We start from the raw sequence: 11680 nt of genomic DNA on the forward strand, positions 1-11680 counted from the left end.
AGTAGACTGACTCACAAGACCTTCTGGCAGGACGGTCAAAATTGATTTTGACAGTCCCATCAAAGTATTGTTCTATGTTATCTAGGTTAACTAGACTGTTTTGGATAGCTACTGGTTACTTTCATTAATCAAACACCAATCTGAAGGTAGACTGATATCTGACCACCTAATGGTGTTTGGTACTTTAATGTTTGCATTTTCTTGATTAGTTTGAATTAAAAGTGTATGATCTCTTGGACTTTTAGTTAAAGCTTGAAAGTTCATGTTTGTGCCAGTGACTTTCTAATAAACTCTGTATATTAAGGCCAAGGGCTGTGTTCCTTCAAGGACTTGATATCCCGAAGTTTTAATGTTTAATGTGAGTGCTTTCAGCATGTGGGGGTCTGAAAGACTTATGGTAAGATTTGAAAAACAATCAAAATGGATAGGTCCATTATAGAGACTCGACTCAATCATACCAAGTATGCTATCACTAAAATTAGTGAATCTAACATCTCGGAGACATAACAAAATGGAGGTATTAAGACCTTTTCTTGTTAATGGTTTTACGGCTATTTGAACTAAGCCTATGTGAATGTAATTATGACCATCTTTCCTATGGGATTTGATTTGTTTTGGAGAAAATAATTGACAAGTCTCATGTTCTTTGCTAAGAGCATAAGCCTTTTCAACTGTCTTGACATGATGTTCACTTCTAAATGAGGCTACTGACCATTTCTTTTTATAAATATTTTTACTAGAGACTTTGGGGATGTTCCAATCTCCAAAATCTATACTATCATCAGTTTGAAAATCAAGTTTTTGTTCTTCATTAACAATGTCTGGAATAATGCCTAAACTAGATCTAGAGCTAGTGCTGGCCATTGAATTAGATCTAAATAATCTACTCATAATTTTCACAAAGCAAACAATCAAAATACAGAAAACTTATGCTGATTCACCTTCCTCTTGCGCTAGCTAAACCCCTTCCCTGCTCATGCGATCCGCTCATGCCTCTCCTGGGTCTTATTGTTTGGAACACGCCTTACTGTTTGGTTGGGGAGTTAAACAAACGACTGTGAGGACCAACATATAAGATAGACTATGAATTGGAAGTTTGAATGAGAAACTTACTTTGCAGATTATGAAGATGCTAATGTTATATATATGTATATGACTAGGTGTACTTCTATTGTGATCTATTTCAAAGTGGTGGATTGTGCTGGTTTGGGCATTCTTCTTTAGCTTCTTAGGCCCCCGTCATTCCTTCACCTTTATTATACATCAGTGTAGAATATCGGTTGTAATAAAAAAATTATTATTTGTTTTTAAGGCAACTGTAGTAGAACTGCATCATTAGAAGCTTAAGGGTGCGTTTGTTGCACCGGAATGTCTCGGACTGGACTAGCTTCAGGGACTAAGCTGGACTGACTTAGACTAGACTAAGATGTACTAGCTTAGTGAAACGTTTGGTGTAGTGTCGGACTAAAAAGCAGAATATAAACAAACTATAATATTATATTATTTAACATTTATCTAATAATATTTTATTATTTTATCTAATAATATTAATTTAACCCTTTTCTTTCTTTTTTCCCACTCTACCTCTCTCTGGAACCTTCTCCCATCTCTTCCCTCTGACTCCATCCATTCTCTCCAACTCCATCCATTCTCTCATTTCCTCCATTTATTTCTTGCAAAACGCAGTCTTTCAAAACAAGGTCATGGTAGATCTTTCAAGACAAGCTCATCCTTTTCGTCATCTTCCTGCCGTTAGGCATCTCCACCTTCCTCATTCTTTTTCTCCCAAAATTTTTTGAATCTCTCCTCCCTCTGATACATGCGTCGGCTTCTCCGTCTGCAATTCCAGAACGAGATAGCCATCTCAGAATTTTCTGGGAAAAAGGAAGAATGCTTGCTGATCAGCTTCTCCCATTGTTGTTATTGTTTTGCATACTTTTTTTTTTTGAATTTTGGTGGTTCGATTTTGAGATTTTGGCAGTGGGAGAAGCTGATTTGGGGGTGGATAAACGGAGACAAAGCAGCATACATATGATGTAGGTTAAAAAGGAAGCAGATTTGAAGACGGGACTAACAATCCCATACATTTCGGGGGGGGGGACTTGCCAAGACTACCTAGCGAAGGACTTAGTCGGGACGAATCCGACTTAGTCTCATTAACGCTAGTCCTTCTTCACACCAAACACGGCTTAGCAATCCCAGTTAAGCCAGTCTAGTCCAACGAGGTTTAGTAAGGGCAAACAAATGCCCCCTAAGTATATTAATTGTACAAGTTTGATAGACTTTAAAATTAAGTGGCAAGTTGAAAGGAGTGTATAGTCCTTGATATTGACATAACTCCTCATTGTGAATATGAGATTTGAAATCAATAGAGTGGTGTTTGTCTACCATCAATCATTTTGGTCATCCCGTGAAAAATCTCCATTAAATAAGGATAAAATGATAAAAATACCCTTAATTTTTGTCAAATCATTTTCGCCCATTGTTTACTAAATTACGAGTATTTTTGTTATTTTGGTCCTTATTTAACATAACTTTTCACGGAATGATCAAAATGATTGATAGTGTACAAATTCAGGAATCATTTATATCAATTTCAAATCTCATGAATCAAAGTGAGGAGTCATACCAATCTCAAAGACTATTTTGAATTAAAAAATAGATTTTTTATTATTGGATGGAGCTAGGTTTTGATTATGTATTAGAATCCGAACTAATTTTCTCACCCTCCCTACCATATTTATTTAGTATATATTGATGAGTACACATGATGTTGTGGACGATTTGATATCTGCATTGATAAAGAGTGAGAGGAAAGCACTCATTCTTTTGTCTGTAACATAAAATACATATTAATGTGTCTCTTCCGATTCAGTGCATCTAAAATAATTATGTCAATTACAGATTAATATTCATCCCTACTTGATGAAAGCAACTTATATATGACAACGAATTATATATAACATCAACACAACATTCTACACTAATAAAATAGTGTTATTCAAAAATTTTAAACATGACCTTGTATTATAAACACACAAAAAAACCAATAACAGTGTATATGTGCTATTAAAATCCTTCACTTAAAACTTAATTAAAAGGAAATTTTTTTCTTGATAGATTCATTGTCATCAAGAATTACTACGTCATGTCATGGGTAACATTTGTGAATGATTTTGAATATTGTGCTATTTGCTAGAAACCAAATTAATCAACTCCATGAAAAGCAGTGGCGAGGCCACGTGAGGGCGAGGAGTGGCAGCCACCACTCCCCTCGCCGGAAAACAAGACTGGAGCGGTGGTTCAGCCCCTCCCCTTGCCGGAAAACCTACTGATTTTGTTGTTGATGCTCTCCTTGGAATCGAGAAACACGGGGGAATTCCGCCGAAGGTTGGAGTGGGGGAGGAGCAGAAGGATGGGTGGTGGGTGGTGGGTGGCGTCTTCCTTCGTCTTCGTCCAAGGTAAGAGAGGGCAGTTGTTTTTGTATGCCCTTTGAGCATAAGGTTTTGACTGGAAAGGTAGTTGAATAGGAAGGAAGAAGTGAGGAGGAAGGGGAGTGCGATCCCACGTGTCAAAAGAAATGTGGCAGACTTGTAATAACATAGAATGAGCGAGGGTAAAACAGGAAGAACACTATGCTCAAACACCCAGGCCAATTTAATACGAATTTTGAATCCCTAAATTTATAATCTCCAACCCTAATTAATTAATTAATACAAATTTTGTTTAATTGGTATAAAATCATATGGTAATGCACTAATATGGTTATTGGTTATTGATTATTGATATAATTCTATGATTATTGATATGAAATTATTAAATTATTTTTTAGGGTGAAAATTAAAATTAAAATTCTTGATTATTGATTAATTAATTGAATTATTACATAATGTATACAATTTCTTCATATGATTAGTTGAATTGAATATTTATTTATTGAATAATTTGTATGCTTATTGGTATTGATTAATTGAATTGTTGGTTGGATTAGTTATTATGCAAATTAGTATAGTCTACTATAGGATTAAGAGTCTAAGAATTTTCTTTTTCTTTTCATTTTACAGTTACGTAATGGAACAATACTATAAGAAACAATGCTTAAATCATCCTTCAAACATTTCGGGTAGTCCTTGTTCTTCAAATATTCCGAGTAGTCCTCCTCCTCCTTCAAATATTCCAAGAGGACTCAGTTCACAATAAAGTGAGGCCACTGAGTTTGATGAAATATTGGCTAACCTTTATGTAGGCCCTGAACATAGATGTCAAATGTTTGATTATCCACCTCATTATCGTGAAGCAATTTGTAGACACTATCTCCAAAATGATCCTTGTCAACTTTGCACTCTTTTAAGTTCGCCCCTCCTTTCGAGAAATACTAGCTTCACCACTGATGAAAAGGTGCATTGAATTGTGCAATTCCTTTTGTTTCTGATTCACACGACTATTTCCTGGCCTCTTTCGTCTAAACCATACACAATGAGCCATAGTTGAGTCTTTTTGGCAAATACTTATTTTTGTTGTAGGCATAATTTATTAAACAATTATGGAGGCCAGAGAGAGGGAATGTGCGGCAATAGTAGAGAGAAAGAGAGAGATGTGTAATTATAGGGTGTGTTCTATTCCACCCCAATGTGCATTTATTTATAGTAGTAGGGAATGCTAATTCCTTACCCTTTTAGGATTACAACTCTTAATAGGTAATCAACTCCTAATAGGAATATAAGAGATATTCCAAGATATACTAGGAATTACATTCCTAATCTAATAGGACTGCAACACTCCCCCTTGGGTGTGTAAATACTCAAGTAAATGGCACATCAGGTCTTTAGCGATGAAGTAAGTACAGTTGATGAAGTCGTCAGCACAATGAGCAAATGCTAGTTGTGGAGCCAAAAATAATCCCAAAAATTCTAGTGGCGACACGTGGACTTTTATTCAAGAAGGACAAGATTGCCCTTAATAAATGGGCTGAGTTCTCATATTCTCCCACGTGCAACTCACATCCCTGAAGGACTTAGTAGTTGAACACAACTGCCCACAGCTCACCTGCCCATGGCAAGGAATTAAAGATAAGGATTAATTACCCAAATCCTATCTTTAATACATTCCTAATTGAAGATTGACTCCAATCAAGTAAGTAATCCTAATTTAAACCAATTATGGATTATTACCCTATTATCTCAAGATATTATCTCCTATTCAATATCTTGGGGAATATTTAGAGAATATTTTCTCCATTAAACCCTATATGGCCGGCCCTATCGCTATAAATACTCCATATTCTACCAATTTCTTAAATTTTGGACAACCCTAAAAAGCCTCAAAACACTTTACTCTCTCAGAGAAACTAACTTAGGCATCAAAAATCCGTTGACCTAACCCCCCTACCTCGTGGGCACTTGAGGCTTAAGTCTTTGATCAAAGGTGTTAATTATTTTGCAGGTGCATTTTCGTCGAGACTGAAGACGGTGAAAATTTGCATCCACAAATTGGTGCTTTCATTAAGAGCTGATTCAAAATACTCGAAGAAGCCTCTCGCATTTGTTTCTCGAATTTTCTATTACGTTGAATTTCTCACACGTCGTATCAATTAATTTATCCTAGAAAAGTTTCTTAATCAATCCCTGGAGAAAGGATACAATGGTAGGAAATTCAAAAACTATGACGAACGGAACATCGTACGTGCAAGGATTTGGACTGGAGAGTGGAAATGAGGACATAGCCCCACGACGGAGGTCCTCAAGGCTCAACACGACAGCAGAATGAGCCCTACCGCTGCGAAGCTGCGTCACCACAGTCACTACTGTGACCCAGCAGCCACGGCAAGGCCACCAGGCCACGACATCACTTCCACCAAACCCTAGGCAACCAAACCCTAGGTAGTAGGCCCAGGTCAATTTCCAAGCCCGTGGGCAGAAGGCCCAGAACTTGGTAGCTACCACAGCGAGCCTTGGGCAGGAGACCCAGCCCAATGCAACAACTGGCATTGTCACACAGTAGGCCCAAACACAAGCCCAGAATTCGGCAGTTGCTGCTAGCCAACAGCTCAGCGGGCCCAAGCCCAAGCCCAAGCCACTCAGCCAGCAGGCTAAGATGTGGCAGCCCAACGGCCAGGAGGGCCGAGACCATGCAGATCCAAGGACTGCTCGCTATGGGCGTAAGCTTTGTACCTGCAGTCTACAATACTTCTACCACACATGGAGACACCCATCATCCAAACTTTTCCAAGTTCGCTAATTTGACGAACGCCCTCGCGCATCAGACTACCTTGGTGAACCAACTCCTCAAGCGTATCGAGATGCAGCGCGCCCTAGATGAGGTGTCCCGAAGTAGGACAAGGGCGGAAGAACGTGACTCATTCCAATGACGTCCTTGCAAAGAGCTGTTCAGCCAGCCACGAACTGAGCATTCGAGCAGTGTGCACTCTCGTTTGGGCCCTCGAGGAAACGTCTTCTCCTGCCCAAATGCATAGACAAGTGTTCATTCAAGACTCGGCTTACGAGTTAGTGTGCATTTGAGGTTGGGTCCATACTTCGACGAGCATTTAAGACCTTCTAAGAGAAGCGTCCACATGAGGCTAGGCCCGTAAGGACATCCTCCTACGAGGCAACGGAGTAGGCAGCCGCATGACGCCCAGAGAAGAGCACTTAAACAGTCCAGCTCAAGTTCCACTGGCAACCCCTGGCAAGCGCGACGGCGAGTAGCACAACATAGACTACGTGCACAACAACCACAACACAGACGAGCAGGACATGCTGAAGAGCAACATGGACCAGCAGGTCAACATCGAGGGCAAACGGAGGCTCCGCTGTCCCACCAGGAGTAAATCTAGGAGGAAATACAAAGGCTCGTAGCAGAGCAGCTGCGTGGATTCCGACACATTGACACTGACGACGATGCCCTCCATAGAGACGTGGCCAACTTGAGCAGGTCACCATTCACAGACGAGATCGAGCGGATGGAACCACTGCGAAAGTTCAACCTGCCACATTTCACCTTGTTTAGGGGAGATGAAGATCCGGACAGACACTTGATACACTACCAAAGTACCATAACCCTCTACGCCAACAATGATGCTCTCATGTGCACGATCTTTGCCACGACGCTACAAGGCGAAGTGCAAAACTGGTTCCATACTCTGCTGCCACGTTCAATCCAGAATTTCGATGAACTTTCCTTGGTTTTCATCCTACCGTTCAATTAAGAAAAGATCTGACCACCTTTTCAGCATGAAAAATGACCCGAAGGAGTCACTCTGTACTTATGTTAAGATATTCTAAACAAAAAAGGAAAAAATCGTCCCATGTGATGTTAGCATCGCATGCTCAGCTTTCTGAAAAAGGACTCCTAGCAAATCACCCGATTTTCGAAGAATTGATTATGGGCAAGAACCTATCCCTGGTAAACTCTTATGCTTTGGCAGAAAAGAACTCCCTCTCGGACGAGGAAAAACATTTCTAGAAGCCACATGAGCAGCCACGCAGAGCCGTGAAACTGACTTAGAAGAAAGCAAGTGATAAACCGCTCAACATCAAAAGTAAGCCAGGAAACAAGTGCAGGAACTGGTCACTAGTGAAGGAAGGCACGTCACCCAAGTTGTACACTAGGTTCTTAGTCCCGATCAGCCAAATCCTTCGTGACCTCAAGGACAAGCCATGGTTCAAACCGTCGCCGCCTATAAAGGGCAACACTTTAAAGATAGACAAGACCAAGTATTGTGCATTCCATAGGGGTTCTGGGCACACAACCAATGAGTGCACCATATGGGGGCTACCAATAACTCAAAGAAGAGGAAAATCCAGCATGTGAGATCGGTCAATCAGGTTCAAGCCATAGATCCCATACCTGGACCAATCGTCAGCTTCACCAAGCAGGACGCTGAAAGAGTAGACTTTCCCCACAATAACGCCCTGGTGATTTCTGTACAACTGGCCCACGCCATCGTTGTCAGAGTCATGGTGGGCAACGACGGTTCAGTCAACCTCCTACAACTGTGAGTCATCCATAAGATGGGCCTGAAAAACATGGTCCAAAGTAAAGCAAAGGTATTGACTGGATTTAACGGACTTACTTCAACTACCATTGGTATTATCACACTCGACGTAACCAACTTGTTGATTGTCTCATCGTAGACCTTTATGATCGTCAGCGACCCATCGCATCACAATAGGATATTAGGGCAACCTTGGCTAGTGAAGATTAGAGCTGTGACCTCGGTCGAGTATCAAAAAATCTGATTTCGCATCCTAGGAGGAGCAGTCGAGAAATCAAAGACGGCCAGGCCATGTCCAGGTGATGCACTGTACAAGTTCTCAAAGAGTAGAAGAAGAAATCTTTCTCCTCAATAGTAGCAGCTGAAGTGCATGAAAGACGACTCTACCATCGCCTAATAGCAATTACAGCAGGCAGGTCAAGAAGATGGCGTTAAGGTCGACAATGCCCTAGAAGATGAGTCAGGATGGAAACTCGAAGAAGACGCCGAAAGCATCATTTTGACCCCCACCAGCTGGAAAAAACTGCTAGAATCGACTCACGTCTGAGCCTAACAGAGAAGGAAGAACTCATGGCTTTCTTTAGGGAAAATCGTGATGTCTTCACATGGTCACCCTCTGTCATGCCCGGCATTGATCCAGCTATAGCTTGTCACAAGCGCTGCACATCGACCCCGCTGCTAAACCTGTGATCCAAAAAAGGAGACATTTCGTACCCAAGCGAGTAGCAATCATTGAGGTAGAGATCAACAAACTACTGGAGGCCGGATTCATTGAGGAAGTGGTACATTCAGCATGGCTGACCAACCTCAACAAGGCATGCCCTAAAGACAACTACTCGATTCCCCGAATTGACCTTCTCGTTGACTCAACATCTGGGAACTAGCTGCTCAGCTTCTTGGATGCATATTCAGGCTATAATTAGATTACCATGCACAAGCTTGAGAAAGAAAAAACTACATTCGTGATTGAGCGAGGCACATACTGCTACAAGGTTATGCCTTTTGGCCTAAAAAACACATGAGCAACCTACCAGCAGCTGGTAAACACGATGTTCAAGAAGCAGATTGAGGTCACCATGGAAGTCTACGTCGACAACATCATGGCGAAAGGCAAGCAGCGGTCATACCACATTTGTAACTTGGCATAAACTTTTGCCATTCTTCGAGAGTACAACATGAAGCTCAACCTAGCTAAGTGCACATTTGGCGTCTCCTCAGGCCAATTCTTAGGGTACCTTATAACCCAACGAGGAACCGAGGCTCATCCAAGGCAGATCAAAGTGATCATGGACATGAAATTGATCTCAACTTTGAAGAAGATCCAAAGTTTGACCGGATAAGCAGCCGCACTCAATCGTTTCCTTTCGCGATTTACCGACCGATGCAGGCCTTTCTTCAAGGCAATAAAAAAGGCACAGAAGGACAAATGGGACGATGAGTGCGAAAAAACATTTTAGGACCTGAAGGAGTACCTGACATCACCTCCACTACTATCCAAACAGGAAGCAGCGGAGAACCTATACATCTATCTGGCGGTATCAGAAGTAGCAGTAAGCTCTGCCCTCATATGAGAAAAGTTGGGGGCCCAACTACCTGTATTCTACACATCTAAAGCTCTCATCAATGCGGAAACCAGATACTCAAAGATCAAAAAATTAAATTTGGCACTAGTTGTTGCAGCTCGGAAGCTCAGACCCTACTTTGCGATTAGTTTTGCATAGTCTGAACGTTTCTCAGCGAGTAATGAAGTGGGTGTTGGAACTTGGTCAATATGGCCTAGCATACCAGCCTCGCACGACAATAAAAGCCCAGACACTGGCAGACTTCATAGTAGAATTCACCCCAAGGCTGAAGGATGCAGCAACACAGCCCGAAAGCGCCTCGAAGGTAGCAGAGCATGCCATGGCGCGTACCTACCCCACCTGATGGAGATTTTTGGCTTTTGCAAGTCAATGGGTCATTCAACCATCAAGGATCGGGAGCGGGCCTAGTTCTCACTACCCCAGACGGCTCAGTACTCGAGCAGGTGATCACTCTGAACTTCAAAGCATCGAAGAACAAAGCTGAGTATGAAGCCCTCATAGCAGGTCTCTGATTGGTAAAAGACCTAGTGGTGATCAAGCTCGCAATCTATTCCGATTCCCAGCTGATCACCAACCAAGCTTCAGGGGAGTACGCAGCAAAACATCCAAAGATGGCCCGATACCTCGAGAAGGTATGAGAGCAGCTAACGACGTTCCAAGCATACACACTCACTTGGGTTCCACGGGCAGCAAATGCTTATTCAGACGTACTCGGACATTAGACTATCAACTCAGAAGCTCAATCCCAGTCGAGTACCTGGAGAAGCCAAGCATAAATGAGGAACCGACAAGTGAAGTGGCACAGATCAGGACGACCTTGAGTTGGCAAGATCCCATCATCGACTACATAATCAATGTAACGCTTCTCGTAGACAGACTCAAATCTAGGAAACTTCAAATAAAAGCAGCACACTACTACATGTGGAACGGCATGCTCGTTCGAAGATCCTTTTCAAAACCACATCTCCACTGCCTATCGCCTCCTGACGACCTGAAGATTCTTAGCTTAATCCACGAAGGCATCTGTGGAAACCACTCTAAAGGTCGATATTTGGCACAGAAAGCTCTCAATGCTGGTTTTTATTGGTTAACCATGCATCAAGATGCCAAAGAGTATGTACAAAGGTGCAACAGCTGCCAGTGCTTCAAGCCTGTGCCCGTACTACCTGCCAACAAACTTCATCCACAGACAAGCCCATGGCCATTCATGTAATGGGCGATTGACTTGGTAGGACCAATGTCGCCTACTACTAGGGGCAGATGCATGATGATCGTAGTGACCGACTACTTCATAAAATGGGTCGAAGTCGAACCCATGACCACAACTACCCATACTAGACATAAAGCACTTTATATGGAAGAACATCATTTATTGCTTTGGCATCCCACACTCCATCGTAACCGACAATGGCCCACAGTTCGTGGGCAAAGACTTGGTAAGATTTTTCAAAAAATATGGCATCAAGCAGTACATGTCCACGCCCTGTTACCTACAGGGCAACGGGCAGGCCGAAGCGTCCAACAAGACTATCCTCGACTGCCTTAAGAAGACCCTCTTAGACAAGAAGGGCAAGTGGCCAGATGAGCTCCCAGGTGTTTTATGGGCATATACCACCAAAAGGAGAGCAACCGGCAATACTCTATTCTCCTTGGCGTATGGTTTTGAGGTGATCATTCCTTCCAACGTTGTAGTGCCAAGCATCAATACTGTACTGCCGAACCTCGAGCAGAACGAAAAGGAGATGGCTACCAACTTAGACTTGGCAGAGGAAGAGCGCGAGAAGGTTATCACCTGTATCGCAGCTTATCAACAACATCTTCTCTCCAACTACAACAAAAGGAAAAAATTCGACAGTTCCAGCCAGGAGACCTAGTCTTCAGGAAAGCCTTCATCACCATACGACATGAAGACTCCAAAAAGATGGCACCCATTTGGGAAGGTTCGTACAAAATCAGCTGAGTAGGCGGAAAGGGAAGCTACACCCTCACCACCATAAACGACAAAGAAATCGATAATCAATGGAATGCCTACAACCTAAGAAAGTACTACGTGTAACCTCCCATAATCCCTTAGACCATGTTTGAGATGGAAAGTTCGAAGACT

At 42.2% G+C, this 11680-nt stretch overlaps 1 protein-coding gene across 1 annotated transcript; it reads left to right on the plus strand.

Annotated features, from left to right (window-relative positions):
- The first annotated feature begins 11048 nt into the window (after positions 1 to 11048).
- LOC139196460 (uncharacterized) lies at positions 11049 to 11450 on the plus strand. Its single transcript, XM_070822447.1, has one exon. It carries the CDS (start codon positions 11049 to 11051, stop codon positions 11448 to 11450), a length of 402 nt encoding a protein of 133 aa, XP_070678548.1.
- The last annotated feature ends 230 nt before the right edge of the window (positions 11451 to 11680 follow it).

This window comes from Malus domestica, chromosome 01 (assembly GCF_042453785.1).
Source record: "Malus domestica chromosome 01, GDT2T_hap1".
In the NCBI taxonomy this organism is placed as follows: domain Eukaryota; kingdom Viridiplantae; phylum Streptophyta; class Magnoliopsida; order Rosales; family Rosaceae; genus Malus; species Malus domestica.